The sequence below is a fragment of the Neofelis nebulosa genome, chromosome 3, assembly GCF_028018385.1.
Source record: "Neofelis nebulosa isolate mNeoNeb1 chromosome 3, mNeoNeb1.pri, whole genome shotgun sequence".
Lineage (NCBI taxonomy): Eukaryota > Metazoa > Chordata > Mammalia > Carnivora > Felidae > Neofelis > Neofelis nebulosa.
In genome coordinates, this window is record NC_080784.1 from 79,410,721 (window position 1) to 79,431,999 (window position 21,279).

General features: G+C 35.4%; 1 protein-coding gene across 9 annotated transcripts in view; it reads left to right on the forward strand.

Moving 5' to 3' along the window:
* IQCM (IQ motif containing M) overlaps window positions 1–21,279 on the forward strand; it is a 664,496-nt gene that overhangs the window by 466,090 nt on the left and 177,127 nt on the right. The window contains exon 13 of one of the 9 annotated variants that reach the window (XM_058721203.1): window positions 977–1,082. The exons of 7 other annotated variants lie outside the window; for them this stretch is intronic. Coding sequence is in view for 1 of the 2 variants with exons in the window: in XM_058721199.1 (XP_058577182.1) it covers window positions 977–1,086 (110 nt within the window). In the remaining variant the exon portion in view is untranslated. Of the gene's footprint in view, window positions 1–976; window positions 1,387–21,279 lie in introns of those variants that run through there. One more of the 9 variants, XM_058721199.1, reaches the window with a different exon arrangement.

The window sequence follows — 21,279 nt, forward strand, 5'->3', positions numbered from 1 at the left end:
AACAAGATCTTGAACCATTATCTTCACTATTTTTTCTATTTTAAGTAATTTGAGAAATCCTATATTTTAACTGTCTTCTGTCTGATGAAATGTATGGTTGGTATTGTATATAATTACAAAACATTCACAATAGGAAATCATTTTTTTCCTGAGATCTTATCTTTAGAACTAACATGCTTATCTTATATAACTACTAGATTAGAACACCAGTTGGTGGCTACCAACAATCACAGCTGGAGTGATAATTACTAATTATTTTATAAATACTCTGAATGTGGTATAATTTATTTATGTTATTAGAAGCCTTGGTATTTGTCTAATGGCAATATAGATAACATAAAACAGCAACAGTGCCCTGATATTTCTTTTGCAACACATCAAGTCATTAAATTCCTTGTAGTAACGTGGATTGTTCTCCTCATAACTTAAACTATTTTTTGGTTGTTTTTGCTTCATAACAGCAATAGGTCCTGAAAGGCAAAAACATACTACCATATCTGTAAATTAGCGTGTGTATCATGGTAGACACATTAGATCTATGGCTTTTGTTTCTCATTTGGAAAGTCATTTTATCCAAAGATGAATCTAGTACAAGCAATCTATATAAATAGTTTACATTGATTTGAATATCCATATCAGAACTGAGTATGTTGTATTGTAAAAAATAATAATAATACTGTTGCTCTTATGATCAAACATATGCTGCATCTAACTTATTTGAAGTACACTGTATGTTGGGATCCAGTTTCTGTCATCCCTTCTCTCAGCTGTTTGGTTTTATAGTAACTCTTGCTGAGTCTCTTGTCATGATATATAATGTAGTACAATATACCTGAAAGAAATGTGTCCAACTCAAACTTTTTAATGTTCTAGAACAACTATAATTTATTTCCTATAATATTTTATGATTTCAAAAGCATGGCACATTGTCATATTATTTGAAAATGTATTAATGTAGTATATATTTGTCTTATAGTGAACGGACATCCAATACTCAAAAGAGCTAACATCCGGATTGTTGGAAAGTTAGTATCCAGATCTATAAGAGAAAGGAAAATGAGACATTTATCAAAAGAAGTAGAATAATGTTTCAACACAATGTTATTATCTTAAGAGTTGAACCGTTCTACCCAAAGATACATTAACATCGACCATGGATTAATTATATATCAACAGGAAAAAATGACAAGCATCTTTGGATATCAAAAGAAGGATTTCAACAAGTCAGTTTATAATTTCAAAATATCTTTGGATGAACCATTCACTGGCTCTTCTTCACTAAAAGCTACTCTTATCATAATGAAGTTGAAACCTCTTAGTGTCAAGTGTTCCTTTCATTGAACTTTAATTTATGTTGTTCCATTACCAATAAATGCCATAAAGAGACTTTACAATTTTTGTTTCTAAAAACTCTCTTAAATTTTTTGGAAATTGTTTCTCAAAATGTATTTTAAACTGTATGACTTTATTAGTGTAGTCTAGTATTATTTTTCCCTATTGTCATTCCTCACTTGTGAAAAACTGGAAGTCAACATATAGTGTTCCTGAGTTGCTTGCCTTAGTTCAGAAAGGATTTGAGGCACAGTTGGAAAACACCAGTTTCTTAAGAATCTTGCATTTAATATTATCTGTCTATCCATCCATCCATCCATCCATCCATCAGGTTATCTATCAATTCTTCCCTCCTCTACTTCCTCCTTCTGAATGCAGTTGGAGAAATAAGTGAAGGAACAGAATGTGTACCTAACATAGAGACTAGATATGAATAGAGGTGGGAACTACATGTGTTTCATTTTTTCGGTTCTTACCTGTGATCTGTGAGTTCTGTAATCAACTCTGGTTTAAGAATAAAATCTCTCTCAGGATACTTGATTCAGTAAAGTTTACTGTAGAACCCATGTGGAAGTTATTAGAATAAAATGTTTAGAAAAGCCAGTTACAAAAATCATGTTAAGTCAGGGCCTCACCAAAACCAGAACCAAGCTGGGCTAAAAAACATGCTAATCCTCTAACCAGAAAATGTTTTCAGTAAAACACTTGATGGGGGTGGGGCTAGAGGTGGGGAGGGGTGAGGGTAAATGATTATGAGCTAAAATATACACATTAGCTTATTTGTGAAATTAAATTATCCAAATTCTCCCTGTTGGTAATTGAAAGTGTTTCATTTTAAAGAAAAACATTTTTCTTTATTTCAAGACTAAAAAAATCTGGAAAGCGCACAATAAAAAAAGAAAAAAAAGAAAAGAAAAAAATCACACATGAGTTGAGTTCCAGTGTGGTAACAGATCATCAGCCTGCTCCTTTTTATAGCATTATTAGGATGAAAATTTGGCTGGATTTCTGCTACCACTATTCAAGAAAAAATTGGGAGCAAAACCATAGAATTATAATGAAAGGCACCTACAAACTAAAATACAGGATTTCCTAATGAGTGTTGTGTAATGAGTGTCACTATTTCAAATGGCAAATATATTTATAAGAGAAAACAATTAATATAAAAAAGCATCAATATTACCCTGTAAAAATAAAACATAAAAATTAAGGTATGATTATGACAGTTGGGGGCAGAATATAGAAGTTTATTTTTCCTTTAACAAAATGTGATAATTGTTCTTATCTCCTGTTTCCCACATTTGACTATTATTCTTGATTTTTAGCAAACTGAGGTAGGGCTACTGAATGTCTTTCAGAGATGTGATCCTACATTAAAGTTCAGTGACAATATGTCACTCTGGAGCTGCAGGAGACAGTGTAAGGTCAGGGAAAAGAAGCCTTCACTTCTCAATAGTTAGTTTCTATATAAAAATTGGCACTTGGTGCTCATCAAAGAACAAGAAATATTGGATATGCTCTAAATGTCCATTGTGTTTTTGAGCCAACTACCTGATGGAAGTCATCACTTATATGTAAATGAACTGTCAATGGCTTGCTACTGTTGGCAGTCACTGGACTGTGAAGGGTATGTCTTAATAAGAACCGAAGCTCTTCACAGACTTTGATTTACTGGAAATAAAATAGAAAAGTCCTCTGAGACTACAAAGGACACTTGTTTCAGATAAAACGTCTAGACAGTAGCAATATATTTGGGCCTTTTATTATAGCAAAACTGCAAATTAGAATGGAGTGGTGAGAAAGTTCCTGTGACCCAACTGAGTTCTAAAACACTGCTTCTGACTAGAGTAATACAATCTGTAAAATAGCTAAGCCAAATTAAATAAAAGTGCATTAGGAAAAAAAAAATCCAGAAACAATGAAAAGTCAAGATTCAGCTTTGTTATGTCTTTTAGTCGCCTATGTCTTATGTTTTACATTTTCTTATGAGTCTATATTTTTCTTAATAAGTTCAGCTATTAGAGTACTAATGAAGCTGTGATCCTTCAGCACGATGTACCTCTCAGAAAATTCAGGGGCGCCTGTGTGGCTCAGTTGGTTAAGTTTATGACTCTTGATTTCGGCTCAGGTCCTGATCTCAGTTTGTGGGATCAAGCTGTGTGTCTGGCTCTGCACTGGCAGAGTGGAGCCTGCTTGGGATTCCCTCTCTCCATCTCTCTCTGCCCCTCTCCCACTTGTGGGCAGTCTATCTCTCTCTCTGTCTCTGTCTCTCCCAAAGTAAATATGCTTAAAAAATTAAAAAATAAATAAAATTCAGATTTAAGGGGATTCTTATTTGTCTATCCACTTCTTTTCCCAACTTCCACTCCAAAATATACAACTGAAATACCGAATTCTCTATTAAAATTTTTATTAATGCTGTTAATAACAATCCTATATTAAATTTGCAAAATGCTTTAGTATTTGCGGTATGCTTTCACATAAATATGAATTGTGGAAACTTTGACAGTGAAAAATTATTAAAGAAGACCATGTAGACAATTATTAAGACAGAAGGTGAATATTCTCCATTCAGAGAACTGCAAAATGGGGTGGAAGGCAAGAAACTTTTACAGGATAAAGAATAAAGAACAAGGAAGAGAAAAATAGGAGCTATCTGGCTGGTGCCACATGGTCGACCTTGTTTGGGGTGAGAAGGAATAAGGAATAAGGAGAGTCCAGAGTTGGTTTGGCATTTAGGGATCAGCTGAAGTCATACACTGTATTTCTTTGGTCAAGTGGAGCATTGACAGGAACATGAAAGTTATCTAAGTTTCAGTTTGCTTAGATGGCACCTCGGGCAGGAGTGGCTCTATCTTGGGTCTAGAAATTTATTTCAACAGTAGGTAGACCAAATTTTTATATTAACTGCTTTCTCCCAAAATATGTTCAGAGAAGTGTATCAGTCAGGGCAGGTTAACAGCTTTGAAAAACAATCCTAAAAATCCCATTGGCTTAAAGTAATAATATCTTTTTTGCTTACTTCACAAGCCACCCCAAGTCAGCAGGCCCGTGCAGTTTTCCAGAGATTCGGTCTTTTTCCCTCTTAATAGTTTTGCCACTCCTTAGGGCCACTACCACAGTCTTCACATTCATGCAGTAGACAAAAAAGAGAATGTGGAGAAAACACACCTATATCTTAACTGCTTCACTCTGAACTTGGAACACATCATCACTTCTGTTCACATTCTTTTGGAGACAACTTGTCACCTGGCTCCAATGAAATTCAAGGGGGCTAGGAAATGTGGACTAGTTTTACATTCAAGAAGAGAATATGTCCTTTTCTGCCACAGGGATTAGATTGCATTCGTCATTATTTTAGGGAAAAAGAAAAATTTCAAATGGCTTTACTTGGATGGTCATCATTGTGGTTTAACATTTTATTATAAAAGTATCCAAATAATCCAGTCATTAGTTTTCCAATATTGTGATGTTAATCCCTTGTATAATTCATCAAGAATCCTGCAAACATCTAGCATCAGTTTAAAGGGAAACTTTTTTTTTTTTTCATTTCTTACGTATGTGTTTTTCTTTCCTGAAATTGAAGAACTTTGGGTTTTATTTTGTTTTGGTTTTGTTACTCAAATAAAAATTGTTAAGTAAATACTTTTCAGTAATATGTTGATAGGAACCATTTTTTTAAAGTTTACTTATTTGTTTTGTGTGAGAGAGCGAGTGTGTGTGGGAGGGGCAGAGAGAGAGGGAGAGAGAAAATCCCAAGCAGGATCAACACTGTCAGCATGGAGCCCAGTGTGGGGCTTGACCTGACTAACCATGAGATCATGACCTGAGCCAATATCAAGAGTTGGATTCTTAACTGACTGAGCCATCCAGGTGCCCAGATAGGAGCCATTCTTTTTATATAAAAGACCACTGATTTTCAGTCTGGAGAAAATAGGCTGCCAGAAACTACTTGTTCAACTGAGAACCCTAAACCATTTATTTTCCTTCTTTCCTCCTGCCTCCCTTTCTTCTTTCCTTTCTTCCTCTCTTCCCTTCTTCTTTCCTTTTCTCCCTCTTTACTAAATAATGCTCATCAGTAAAGTCTCCACCAATATAAAGGTATTTAGAAGTAAGATGCATTTTTCAAAATGAAGATTTGGGATGTACTCCATAAGCATAAAGGCCAGATATCTGACCTCCTAGCATGTCTCATTGTCCCAAAAAATCCCAGCTCCATTTTTCCTCCTGCATGTCATGGCAGCTTCATCTTAGTTGAAAGCATATTTGATACCTTAAATACTATTCCTATAAGTAATCCTCTATAGTAGAAAAGCCAAGGGTATCAGAAAAGTAACTTTATTTTTGATAGCAGGATGATAATTTGATGAAACTCCAGAAGCTTGACAGTTGTATATAATCCACAAAAATGAAAGGGATAGAATAGGATGAGATTTATCACCTTAATCTTTCTGCATTTTGACATGTATATTAAAGACTAAACTATTTGTAAATTTTGTACTGTTTCAATGATGCAGTGGTTAGTCTAGAAGTAAAATCTCTTATATAGTTAGATGACTAATGGAACATACATTTTGGGATGCTCTAATAAGTGAAATGTGGCTTTAAGGAAAACTGATACTGCCTTATGCAAATACAGGTCCTATAGATTTTCATCATAAACCAAGATATCAGGCTAATCTGTAAAAGAGCCTGAAAATATGTCTTTGAAACATCATTGATGCTTCAGAATCTTAAATAGGTGATATTCTTGATAAAACTGAGTTTTTCTTATTTATAAAACTCCCTTATCCTAAAAGAAAAGCACCAACAAAAAACCCTGTGAAAATAAAAATGTAACTATTTTATAGAATTGAGTAGCTGGAGCAGGCATTACTTAAATGGTTGAAAGCCCTCATTTTATAAAAATAAAAGCTGAAGTCAAGGGTTAAGTAAGGTCATACAGCAATGTATTGTCTGAGCTGGGATTGGCATCGGATCTTCTGATTCCCAGCCCAATCTTCCTTTATCCTATTCCTTATTACCTCCACAGAAGACAAAAATGTGTGGATTTTTCTAGAAAGAAGGATCCACAATGCAGGGCCAAACTAGGCAACATCACAAACAGCACATGCTGTAGGTGCCTGATGCCGCATGACTTCTCTAGTATTCTCTCTTCCCCCACATAAAAAATCTCCCTGCTGTCCTTGCTTGCATCCTTCTTTTCCTCATGCTTTAGAACAGGTTAGCTAATTTGATCAATTAAATTGGTTCAAGGTGTTAATGGATCCTAATGGCTTCATGTATTACCTTGTTTGCATTTTAACAAGGCCTGTCAACTGTGAGTGACTAATGCTGGGAGCCTCAGCCGTTGTGCAAACCAACTGAGGGGCATCCTGGTAACATTTATGTCACGATTTACTACAAACTTTATTGAAACCCAAAAAATTCCTGTTAGAGAGGGAGAGAGCCAAAGCATAAGAGACTCTTAAAAACTGAGAATAAACTGAGGGTTGATGGGGAGAGTGGGAGGGAGGGGAGGGTGGGTGATGAATTGAGGAGGGCACCTGTTGGGATGAGCACTGGGTGTTGTATGGAAACCAATTTGACAATACATTTCATATTAAAAAAAAAAAGAACAACTTTACTTTAAAAAATCCTGTTAGAATTTTTATTTTATGTATTTGTTATGACTGATATTGAGCCTCCCTTCTAGTATACATCTTGTGTCTAGATGATTATATCAATACAGTATATTATTTCAGGTTTTATGTAGGAAAAGTTCGTGTTTAATCTTGACTCCCAGGTTAGCCCACACAGTCTCTGAGTTAAATCACAAAGAATTACATTTTTTTAAAAAAACTCATGTTTCTTACATAAGATAACTTGCCAGTTCCCTTTTCTTCAAAACACTTCCTGGATTTGTCCCTTTCTTTTTCACGTTCACATTCGTTCTGCTAGTCCAGGACTTAATCACTCCTAATCTAGATTTCTTAACATGTCTCTGAATTTTCTACAACGTCAGTGTCCTATTCTCCAATCCATCTAGCAATGCATGGCCTTCCTACTAAATCTTAGACATTCCTTGTTCTTTACCTTCTAGACCTTTGGCTAAAGTTCATATCTGTACCCTTGCCTTCTGTGTTTCTTGCAATACACCTTCACCTTATTGCCTAGTCTGCTGACCCCGGAGCAAGCAAGCCTCCTCCCTCCCTCAGTTCAAGGCACCTCTCCCATTTTCTCCTAGTCTGTTTGAAATTTACCTAGTTATCTAGACAACCAGTCCTAGATCTACTCTTTCAAACCTTTCCCAGAAAACCCAGTCATCCTTAGTGCTTTTATTCCCTTCTGCCAGTATGAATTTCTCTGCCCCATTTATTTTTGTTCTTGATGATGTTATTTTGCACTGATGTATACTGGTCTCAATGAGTTGTTTCATGTGCAGGACTTTTAACTCACCAGAAAAAGAAAAAAAAGACTCCTGAGAGCAAAGATTATACCACATCCCTAAACCTAGCACTAGTTTTTGAGAAATGTCCATTGAATTAAGAGGATTTAAACCAAGGACTGCCCAATCAAACTGAACAGGCTAGCAAAGGTTTTACTGAGCTATGAAAGGCTTCAGACTTTGATCCTACACCAAACGCTGGCAAATGTATAGACAGTAGCAGGTCACAAAAAGGCAGATGAAAAAATGAGACAATTGTGAGAGTAAAATGGGTACCAAAAATAGCTAAAATTATGTATTTTCCCACTAATTTTGTTATAGTGGATGTATAAAATAATTCTATTAAAGTTGTTTTCAAAAATAAAACTCTCTCCCCAAAATAAAAATAGCATACATCTATATACCTTCATGTAACATACTAAAATACCTTTTAATTGATTATTTGAACATTAAAAAGAAGAGATGCAGCATAATTGGTCTTGGTATTGTTGCCAGAGCCCAAGGGTACAAGAATCAACCAGGTGCAACCACTCACCATGGACAGAATCCGAAGGCAGAGAGAGGAGCAGTGGTGAAACAAGAAAGGAATTTATTTCAGTGAGGCCAATACTGGGAAGACAGCAGACTAGGGTCCCAGGATCTATCTTCAAGATGTGAATACTTCTAAGTTTATATAATGAAAGTGTGGAACAAAGATGGGTGGGTACATGCAGCTGAGCAGCAAAGATTAGGCTGATCATTGTCTTTGGGGTCAATCAGGATCTTGATGTAGTCAGGGCAGCCATTATTGCTTGAGAGGGTAGTTTCAGTTACTATCGCTGCATATTTTGTACTCAGGGCCCCTTGCCTGAATTAACAGACAAGCTGGAGGGAAAAACAAAGTAATTAAGAGGAACAAGTTGAAGGCAAAATGGTGTCAGTCAAGGCAACGGACTGGATCCTCCTTCAGTAGTAATTCACGTTTTTAATCACATACTTTAATGAATTAGCAATGACTCTTTAATACAAAGCCATTGGTATTTTTCCCAAATATGGTCTCATTCTTTTATTATTTTTTCATAAAGTTGCCTGAAATAGACTTCTAAGTTGCATTTGTGGTTAACAAAATAAAAATGAACACCTACCACTGAAACTTCTCTGTAGATTGTATTATTTTTAATTAAAAGAACACTAAAAATGCCAAGGTATCTGGTAAGCTCAGAGCAAATTCTGCCAAATGAAGAATATTCTCAAGTGTAAAATTTTTTGTATAAATATATAAATATTTCAACTCCAATATTTTCACAGATATTCATGATCAGCCTCCAGTTAGCATCCATTCTTTAATGTTTGCACATGAAAAAAAAGTGTATCAAATATGTTAATATGAGTTTTTGGTTGTTTTATCAACTTCAGGTGGTGTAAAATCATAGGTATTTTGTCAGATTCATTTCATCCCAGAACATAACTTATTCAATTAATAGTTAGAATTCCAATAACATAGTGTTGCTACCAGTCAAGATACTCCAAAGCAAACTATAGAATTCCAGAATTAAATGTTAGATATCATTTCAGTTAGTCTTGCTTTTCTATGAATAAATGTCAGTGTCTTCCTGTTTACCAGTTTTGTTTTCCAATATATTGCAATTAAGCAAAGTCTTTCAAAGATGGCATTTTTGACAATTCCCTTTGTTGAATAATTTTAGTAAAGATTTCATATTGATTCTGAAGAAAATAAAGAAAATCTAGAGGATTCACAAGGAGTTGACTTACAAAGTAGTTCTTTAAAAGCAAAACATTTCCGAAATCAGGATGACGATGGGCAACAGTGAGAGAAAGTACATGCTGCCATTCTGAAGTATCTTTTCAGTTTCAGTCTCTTTTTTTAAATTTTTTTTATTTTTTTTAAAGGTTTATTTATGTTTGAGAGACAGACAGAGCATGAGTAGGGGAGGAGCAGAGAGAGAGGGAGACACAGAATCTGAAGCAGGCTCCAGGCTCTGAGCTGTCAGCACAGAGCCCCATGAGGGGCTAGAGCTCACAGACTTGCGAGATCATGAACTGAGCCTAAGTCAGACGCTTAACCGACTGAGCCACCCAGGTGCCCCTTGGTCGTCTCTTTATCCCACAAACTCTGTAGTACAGTTATTCTAATTCAGGTTACCAGTCTATGCATGCATGTGTGTGCATGTATGAGAAATTCAACAACTATAGCTTCTATTTCATAATACTGTAGCTTGTTCATGTGCAATTTGAATTATGTGTGTACTACAACTAATTCCAAGAATATTTCTGCCCCAAATATTTACTTTTTTAAGTGTATTTATTTATTTTGAGATAGAGAGAGAGAGTGCATGCACACATGAGTAAGGGAGGGGAGGAGAGAAAGGGAGAGAGATTGAATCCCAAGCAGGCTCCATGCTTTTAGCAAAGAGCCTGATGCGGGTCTCAAACTCATGAGTCGTGAGATCATGACCTAAGCTGAAATCAAGAATCAGCCTCTTAACTGACTGAGCCACCCAAATATTTCCCATACCATCCTATTTGAGCATCCCCCAAATATTTCTTAATTTTGTAAGGGCATCGTTTTTACTGTAATCTCATCCTTCACAAAATTTATATTGATATTATACTACAAACACAGAAACTATTTTCAATGTTGAGCATTTTAACTTAATTTACAAAAGCACTTAAAAAATATCAGATGTCTGGGGTGCCTGGGTGGCTCAGTTGGTTAAGTGTTCAACTTTGGCTCAGGTCATGATCTTGCCAATTGTGGGTTTGAGCCCCACCTCAGACTCTGTGCTGACAGCTTGGATCCTGGAGCCTGCTTCAGATTCTATGTCCCCCTCTCTCTCTGCACCTCCCCCACTCGTGCTCTGTCTCTATCTCAAAAATAAATAAACATTAAAAAAATTTTTTTAATGTCAGATTGTCTCACCTTTGAGAGGATGAAATTCCAAAAAGATTTATGTGAATTTCATGAAATATATAAAAAAATCATAGTATTATTACAATTATCTTCACTGATATTTCCCTGTATAGAATCTGATGGCATTAATATAATATGCTTTGTGTATTATCTTTTTCTGATAATAGAATTATCACTTTATGTTAATTAACACATTATCAGATATCACTTAAGTTGGAGATCATGTAAAAGAAAACTTGGATTTGAAAATAAGCAAAAATCCATTCAGTAATTAATCTAAATGAATGTCATACTTTACAGAGTTATACTTAAAGGCATCTTCTGAGTCTGTACGTTTTAGGTCATCTTTGGGCATAGTCTTCTGAAAATAACTATGGAAATTTTTTGAGAAATAAATTCAGTTCTTTAAATTTTTTTTTAATGTTTATTTTCTTTTTGAGAGAGAGAGCACAAATGAGGGAGTGGCAGAGAGAGAGGGAGACACATAATCTGAAGCAAGCTCCAGGCTCAATGCTGTCAGCACAGAGCCTGACATGGGGTTGGAGCCCATGAATCATGAGATCACGACCTGAACTGAATGAAGTCAGACGCTTAACTGACTGAGCTACCTAGGCATCCTGAGAAATAAATTCAGTTCTTAATTTTTAACTGAATGTTGACATCCTTTTCTTGAGTTGATGGCTATTAAAAAGTGTTTGTTGCAAAATTTAAATGTTGCCATAGGAGATACATGTTAATAATTCTGAAACTATTTTACAGGTGTGCTAAGCATGAACAAAGAAGTAGATATATTGCAGATAATGTGACTTAAGTTTCTCACTTTCTGAGAAGTTACAAAGAAGCAAAGTGTAATGTTTTATAATAAAAGTTTCTAAATTCTAGAACAAACTCTAATATTGAATTTTAACCCTGAGGTTAAAAAACAACAACAACAACAACTCCATGAGTCCATAATAATACATAAATGATTGAATAAATGGGAAAGAAAACAAATGTTACCAAAATAAGCGTAAGTTTGAAGCCACTCCCGACTCTTTATTGTGGACTACTCAGTCTCCATTTCCCATACATAGTTCACATATACTTCACCTGTAATTTGCCATGTTTCTTATTGACTCCACCAACTCAAGGTCTGGAGATTCAGTACATCTTGCAAACTATGACAGGGGCTAGAGGCTAGAGCACAACTGTCTGGTATGCCATGTGGCCAGCAGGACAGTGACATCAAATACATCCCCCATTGATTGCAGGAAAATGTTCACAACACATATGTATATCAAATCATTACGTTGTACACTTTAAATACATTACATTTCTATCTGTCAATTATACTTCAGTAAATCTGGGGGGAATACTACTAAAAGCCAGGATATTGCTAAAATTAATTAAATGAGCTTAATTTACATTTCTATTTGTAAGACTAATGGTAACAGCTCCCACCCCAATGAGACTCCTTAGTAAATAAAAATATAATTAAACACTCCCCTGCCCCTCAAAACCTTTCCCTACTGAAACTGGATACCCAAAGAAGTTGCTGTCTCTAGCTGCTGTTGTGGGCAGACAACTTTGCTCTATCAGGGAATACTTGGCATGTTGTTCTTGAATATAACTTGTATTATTTATGAAAAGGTTTGGAAAAGAGATGGGTCATTGGAGACCGATTTCCTGAATCACCTGGTACTAAATGAGGCTATTTTCTGCACATATACATCACATACTACTAGATGATAACTAAGACAAGCTGGAAGTGCACAGAGGAGGTTTACCAAACTAATTCTGGCTTATTTTTAATACAACTATTAAAATGAATACTTTGGTAAAAAATGAAAAATCTGGGGAAAATGCTAACTGGATTGGAAGATAGGATTATACATAGGTGTAAGTCAGCACTGTTTCAAGAAAACTAGAATGTGTGGTCACCTGAACTATAGAATGGGACGAAATCAGTTCCAAGGATGAATTGTGTCCTTTTGAAAGAGCTAATGCTTTTAGCCAGGAGCATGCACTTTTAAATCTGTCATCCTTACTGGGTCTATTTACAAAGTGATTTCATCAATTAACTTTGGTAGAATTGACATCTTTATAATATTCTAATTCATGATCATGGTAAATTTCACCATTAGTTCAGGTGATATGGAGGAAAGTACCCTTAATAGCTGTCAGCTGGACAGCTGGATAGTGACAGCTGGATGGTGGTGAATATGTCACAGAACCCCATCACATGAGGTCACTGAGCCTGTGATGGAGCAAGACTAAAACAAGGCAATTACCTAATGACACAGGCAAAAATAAGGACACGATGCAAACCACAAAGATGACCTAATGTCCCCTTTCCAGATAATGTGTGAATGTTGCTCCTTTGCCAGTTACAAAGTTACTTCTTTGTTTCTCACTTCTCTTAGAAAAAGTTAAGATCTCCAATAACCCACAATCCCCAAGAAGCTACCTTTGCTTTCTGACATCATCCAGTCCAGAGCAAACCCTAAATTCCTTAAGCTGTCACCCAAATCAACAGCCCAAGACCAAATCCTGTCAAAGGCCCCCATACACATCCTCTTCTTACTGTTCCCCATGGCATGCAGTCTTCCTTGCTGAGCCAAGTAATCAGGAGAATTGATGGTCAGGTTTGTAGACAGGTTATTCTAATGTCCTTTGTTTTCTATCTCCTTAAATAACAACCCCCTCAACAAAGCCCCCTTGAATTTGGGGATTGTGCCCCCCCACACACACACAAAGATATGCTGAAATCTTAACCCCCTTAATCTTAACTTCTTATTTTCAAAGTTCCCAGAATATGATGTTATTTGGAAATAAGATCATTACAGATATATTTAGTTAAGATGAGGTCCTCAGGAAATAGAGTAGGACACTAATAAGTATGATTGCTCTTATAAGAAGGCAGCCATGTGGAGACATAGACACGTAGGGAAAGGACCAGGGGAACATGGAGGCAGAAATTGGAGGTATGCATCACACACCACGGAGCACCTGGGTAAGGCTCCCAGAAGCTGAAGAGTCAAAGAATCCTCCTTTTGAGAGTTTAAAGAGAGCATGGCCCTGCCAAAATCTTGATTTCAGACCTCTAGGCTCTATAAACTTGAGAGTTTCTGTTATTTTAGAGCCACTCAGTTTATGCTATTTTGTTAAGGTGGCCATAGGAAATCAGTATGGGCTTACCTATTTTAGCTAGGTATTTTCCTAGATACATTATAATCTCCAGGTACATTTATAATTGCAAATACATTTTCTGTCATAATTTCAATTAGTTATTGGTTTGTCATTTTATATAGTTAATATATTAAAACATACACACTCCTTTTGATTTTACATATTGACCTATCTAATCACATTGCTGAACTTTATTGTGAATTCTAATTGTTTGGAAATTACTGTATGTCTTCTTTATTTATAAACGTGTTCTATACAAATAATTTTTTAATTTATCCTTTACCAATCTTTATGCGTTTATTATTTTTCTGCTAGCCTTTCCTTGGCTAGCGACTTTAGTACAATGGTGAATACTGATGAGTGACGAGTGATACTGGGCAACACTGCCTTATTCATGATGAATGAGAATATTTCTCAAGTATTACTGTATATATTTTTTTCCTAAAATAGCTTTTCATTTGTCACGTCAATATGTGTATTACATTACAGTATTTTCTGACATTGAATCATTCTTGAGTTCCTCTGAGAAATCCTCCTTGGTTACATGGTATTTATTACAACATTGCGGGACTTGATTTACAAAAATTGTATTTAAGATTTTTTTCATCTTTGTAACCACATGGGATTATTTTAATTTTGGATTTTCTTGAATTCTCTGGTAGGTCTTATTTTCAAAGTATATTAGCTTCCTGAGATTAATTTGTTAACTGCTCCCTAATTTTATTATGTAAAACTTTTTGTATAAGATAGGATTTGAAATTAATAAAATGGTTCAGTAAAAGTGCCTCCACTTACAAATGACTTTTTTGAGGGGGAGATTATAGGCTGCCAGTTTCATTTTTTAAAATAGGTATTGGGTTATTTATTTATTTATTTATTTAGTGTAAGTTACTTTTGGTAATTGATATTGACAAATTTTCAGTGTCCTGGCAAAAAGTTGTCTTCAGAATTTGCTACTATTTGTAAAATCTCTGTTGAGTCTGTAGCCATGTTCTTCTTTACCTTCCTTCCTATATTAATGTTTATTTGTACCAACTCTTAATAGTACCTACCACACAGCGTTCCTGTGAGGATTAAATAAATTAATATAAAGTGTTCACATCAACCTTGTTAGAGGTGGTTTATTACTCTTTTTAAAAAACATTCTATTGCTTTTGCGATTATATATATTTTTTCTATTTCATTATTGTCTGCTCTTGTCTCTTTTATTTCCTTATTTCTGCCTTCTTTAGGTATAATCTTTTTTCTTTTAATAGCTTCTGTAGCTAATTTGTTTTTAACACCTCTGTGTTTAGAATAATTGCATTTGTCTAAAGTTTCTATCTAACCAATACTTTAACTACATCTATTAGGTTTGATATGTAGGATTTCTATGTTATTCACTATAAATATTTTGTAATTTTATTTTTTGTTTAATCTTTAATGTATATTTAGATTATTGTAGTATTCAAATGTATGATATAATTTTAAAATATTTCTAATTTCACTTTTTAGATTGTTGAATTTGGAAATATTATCTCTCATATTATCTCTAATAATATCTAATATTATCTCAAATATCATCTCTAATATTTTGTGTTTTCTGTTTAGTATGATTTTCCTTTGCTTATTTTTCTCCAAGTGCCTTCTGTTAGATCAATTTGTTTTATTCTCTTTTCCTCTCTACTGTTTTATTACCATTAAAAATGTTAACATATATACTCAAGTACTTTTTTCTATCAGAGCCTAAAGTTTTCATTACTTCTCTTGCATGAAATAAAATTTAGCAAGTTTAACTTTTAATTGTACAGAATTTACTTTTAGAATTCTAGATTTGTACATATGTTGACCAAAAATTTGTAATTTTTATGATAAATGTTTTGTTAACATTTGTGGTATTTTTCTTTCTGGATTCACTTTTATTCTTGCTAAATTGTAACTATTGGTAGTTTCTCCAATGAGGTTCTTTGGGTAGTAAATTCTCTTATGTGTTAAATACCTGAAAATATCTACACTTCTCTCTCTTTGGAATGGTAGGTACTCTCTCTTTGGAATGGTAGGTAGAATCTAGAATGTGAAATTGGGAGTTATTGTCCTTTAGTACTTAGAAGACTTTATTCTAACATCTTCTACTTTTTATTCTTGCTGGTGAGATCACTGTTCTAGGTCTGTCATTCCTTTGCAGGTAATATTTTTATTTTTCTCAAAGGCTTATAAGATCTTTTATATGTTCTTGGTATCCTGCAGTTTCACTAGGATGTGTTCTTGGAGTAATCATTTTCATTTATCTGGCTTGGCTTTATATGCACATTTTTTTTTCATCTTTCTTCAAAGGTGGAATATTCTCAACCACATTGAATAGACATTGCCTCGCTGGCATTCCCTCTATTCTCAACTTTGGGAAACTATGAGACCTAAGTGTATTCATCCCTCATTCTATCCTTCATGTCTCTTACTTTCTCTGCTGTGATTTTTCTTTCTTTATCTCCCAAAACTGTGTTCTGAAAGAATTCCTCAGGTCTATATTCTGATTTAGTAATTCTCTTTTTAGCTGTCCCTCTATGCTAGAACATTATTTTATCCATGGAATTAAAAAAAATTAATAAACTTATTTTAACTGCAAATTTCTGCAACTGGTTCTTTTATATATCCATTTATTATTGTTTTTATTCTTGACTCATATCTTCCTAATTTTATTTCAGAATGTATTTTTAAAAACATTTGCTATTCTTCCCTTTATCTCATTTACAATCATTTCTTTGATTTTTCAACTAGTTAATCCTTCTCCTTATTACTGAGTTTGTTGGTTTTTCCATAGTATTAGTTTTCTATACATTCCTGTGGATTATGTCATACAGACTCTTCTTAGTAGGAATTGTTTCTAATTGTTTATTGTCCCTTTTAATTTTTCTCCCTCTTTCTTTAGTCATCCTGACTTAAATTTTTTTTAGTGTTTGTCTACTTTTGAGACAGAGTGTGAGCAGGGAGTTTGTTTATTTTAGAGACAGGCAGAGAGATAGGGAGACACAGAATCTGAAGCGGGCCCAGGCTCTGAGCTGTTAGCACAGAGCCTGACACACGGCTCAAACCCACAAACCATGAGATCGTGACCTGAGCCAAAATTGGATGCTCAAGTGACTGAGCCACCCAGGTGCCCCTAGTCATCCCTACTTAATAGATTTCTGGTTGCCTACACTGAGCCCCATTTCATCAAGCACAGAATCTGGCCTCACAGTGGCAGCTGTTAGTTGGAGCTATCACAGATCCAGTAGTTTACCTAAATGCTTAGCACTAGCCCAGGTTATTGGATTGGTGTGCGTTCCTTTTCCCAACACAGTGTACAGCTCTAAACAACCTATAGCCTCCAGTGACTCCTGAAGATTTTCAGTCTCCCATCACAGACCTGATGGCTCTACTCCAGCTCCTGCTACTCCTCAAGAGGTAGCTTTTAGTGACCTCTGCATATTTGAGAGCTTAGAGCCCAGAACGCCTGTCACTTTAGAAATAGTAACTTTAGAATAGAAACCTTTTCTTTTTAAAATATTTGCATATAAGGATAGTTTGAGAAATCAACAATGGAAATCTTTTATCTTGCTCTGTATCAGAGACCTGTGAGAAAAGAAAGAAGAAAAACCAGCAAAAAGAAAAAAAAATTAAAAAAGAACTTGACAAATCAGATTTTAGGTTATTAGAATGTTTTGATAAAGTTTCTGTGTTGGAGCATATTAAGCACTCCTCTTTCCAAAGAGGGTTGGAGACTCTGAACAAAGAGGAATATTGGACAAGTAAAATAAGAGTAACGTTGAGTGCTTACTATGCATTTGGTCCTGACAGGTGATATGGTGAAGAAACCAAGGTCTGAGTGAGGCTCAGACCTTATAATAAGCCCAGGCTGAATCAGTGGAGAAATATAGGAGTGCCTAAACCTGAGCTCAGTCTGTGCCTAAATTTCTGCCAAACTGCCTTCCTACATGGAAAATGGGATTCCTCACACATTAAAGCCTAAGAGTGGAAGAAAATTAAAAAAATCCATTAGGCTGAAATACCTTTTCTCCTTGACTGTAACGAATCCTCCTAATTCTCCAGTAATAACTTTCTCTCCCCCAGCACCTTTCCCCTCTATTTCTCATATTACTGAGAACACGTGCATTAACCTGCAGGATACAGTACTTGTTCCCTGGCAAATTTATAGTTTTAAGAAAACCAAACAAAAAGAAAATCCAGAGGGAATGGTGAGACCAAAAGGTTCAATTTCCTTTAATCACATTTCTGACTCTTTTTAGGTCCTTTAGCAGATGGACTTAGGTTTATTTGGGGGATTGTTGAAATCCCTAAAAGATGGGTGCCATCAGGGTAGAATTATCCACAGGGACAGAGCTTAGAGAGAAACAAATGTCTTACTTCCTAGGAACTGAAAATGTCAACAGGATAAGCTTAAAAATCAATCTGCTAGTTCACAGAAAGGATCAGAAAAAGTGTAAAGTGATCACAGATGCTCAATTTTTGGAGCAGACATGGTGTGGTAGAAAAGAAGAAGAAGTACTTCTACTAACCATCAAAATTCAGCTTTTCCCTAGATCAAGAAAACAGTTATTTCAGGGAGTCAAGGCTATGGCATGTGCCTCAAGGAAAAACTAAGAAACACCTGTTTGGCATAGAGGTAAAAAGAATATATACTGGTAATAACAGTAGTGAATATGTATGGAGGGTTTGCTAGTTGTATACCATTATCTCATTTAAACCTCACAACAGTCTATGTCAGATAAATATTATTATTCCCGTTTTGTGGATATACGACAAATCCTGTTTGTTGACATCCAGGTTGTTTGAATTATCATGGTTGTCCTAGATTAAAGTTTCTCATCCTGAATACTATTCATATTTTGGATCAGATATTTCTTTGTTGTGGAGGGTTGTTCTGTGCATCGTAGGATGTTGGGATCATCTTTGTCTTCTGCCTAATGGATGCTAGTAGTAATTCCACAGTTGTAACAAGCAAAAATGTCTCCAAATATTGCTAAATATCTCTTTGGAAGCTAAATTGCCCCAAGCTGAGAATTGCTGCCCTATATCAATCCATTACAAAAAAAAAAAAAAAAAAAAAATTAGGTGGAAATTAAACCTGCCCAGATTTATTGGCAGGTTTGAGGCTTACATATATTATACACTTTGTTTGGCTTAGAATGTAATATTTTTCAGTTATATCTAATAAGAATCCACAGGCACTTGTTATAGGCACTAAAAAGAAAGGAACTTTGCACTAAGAACATTTGCTAGGTTGGTTGGAGAGGTCACAGTCATAAACAGCTAGGGCTCTTTACTCAGTATGTTGAGAGACATTGATGATATAGTAGCAGAAGAACAGGCTTTGGAGTTTGATGAATTGGGCTTGAATATAAGTAGTCTTACTTGAATGGTCTTGGGAAAAATTACACCTGCCAAACTTCCATTTCTTTACCTATAAAAGTAAAAATTTTTACTCTTTCCACACGGTTTTTGGATGCTTCCATGTAAACATGTTTGTATATGACATAGAGCACAGTATAGTATAACAATTGTCATAAGTGACACCAAAATAGTATATAATAATTGTTCCATCTATGGTAAAAGAAAATGACTTATAATCAAGGGTATATATACATTTGCTTCTGCATGTCATAGTTACAAAGATGAATACTGATATTCAAATTAGATAGTATGTAACACAACCTAGCTAACAGAATCCAAACCAGAGCTTCTATTATGTAAAAGGGAAGTTGGCCAACTTCTTCTATGTGACAAATGATTCTGTGAAAGAATTCACAAGGAACAATTGTGACTTTGAGAACAAGAAGCAACAATGTGGTGTTACCGAGTATTTGGAAAACAGGCATCAGAATTGGCTTCAGAGAGGGGTGCCTGGGTAGCTCACTTGTTTACTTGTCTGACTTCTGCTTAGGTCATGATCTCACAGTTGATGGGTTCCAGCCCCATGTTGGGCTCTGTGCTGACAGCTCAGAGCCTGGAACCTGCTTCAGATTCTATGTCCCCTCTCTTTCTGCTCCACCCCTGCTTCTTCTCTGGCTCTCTCTGGCTCTCAAAAATGAAAAAGCATTTTAAATTTTTTTTTAAAAAGAAGATTGGCTTTTAAGAGTTAAAGGTAAGATCATAGACCATAGTTGGGCAAAATCACCTTATAGACCAAATGACACTGAGAGCAGAAAGACAAAAATACAACCTGACTGAAGGACTGACAAGTCTAGAAAAACAATGTGGTATGTATTCAGGAAGTGAGATGGCAATTTTCAGGACATAGGAAGCACAGAAGAAGGAGAATTATTTTGCCACCCAAGTCTTTCCTGGGGGTAGAAGATTTAGCACCGGCAGACATCAGGGATTTTGGATATATTAGCAAGACTATCTCTAGAGAAGGTTATGTAAGTCTGTCTTAGCCTAATCCCATCAACATATTTACAAATATTTAGTTCCTAATGTATACCAGACACTCTTCAACACACAAGAAAACATACATTGGAAGATAAAGATACATCCTTGCTTTCAGAATTTACTTTCTACTGTGGAAGATAGATATTTTGAAAACATGAGCAAATAAATATATCACGTAGTGAAATGTGCTAAGAAAAAAGTAAGGGAATAGAAACAAGAGTGCTGTTTTTGATGAGTTATCAGCAATAGCCTATTTGAGGAGGTAGCATCTGAGTGGAGACTTGAAGGATGGAAAGAAGTAAACCATGCAAATGTCTGAAAGGGGAGAAAGAGAGGCAGAAAAGACAGCACATGCAAAGGTCCTGAGGCAGGATCAGGGATCAGTCTTTGAGGGCTAGAGGAAGAGCAAGGAGCCAAGAATGGATGAAATGTACTGAGGAAAGAGGACAGTGGTAGAGATGAAGTCAAACAGGTAATCACCAGCCAAATCATCCAAATTAGGCCATGCTTAAGTTTTTGAATTTTAATTTGAATGAATAGGAATCCATTAGAAGGTTTTGAACAGAGGAATGTTATAATATGCTATACACTTTGAAATGATCTCTCTAGTGATTGAAAAACAGACAGTGGATAGCAGGTAAAAGTGGAAATGTAGAGAACACTCAGGGGCCTACTGCAAGAATCCAGGTGATGAATAATGACTGCTTGGATTTGTATGATAGCAGTGAAAGTGATTCCAAGCAGTCAGGTACTAGATGATCTCTGAAGTTGGAGGATACAGGATTTGCTGATAGATTAAACGTGGTGTGTGAGGAAAACAGAGATGTCAAGAAGGACTCCAAGAATTTTAGCTTGAGCTCTGATTCAGGAGAACTGTACCTGATTGAGATGGGATATACTGAAGGGGGGTGGTGTGCAGGTTTGGAGAGTAGTTTAAATTTGAGATGCCTAATAGACAATAGAAAGTAAAGTAGGATATTGGAAATGTAAATGTAGAATTAAAGGGGAAGGGTTGGACTACAGATATAAATTTAAG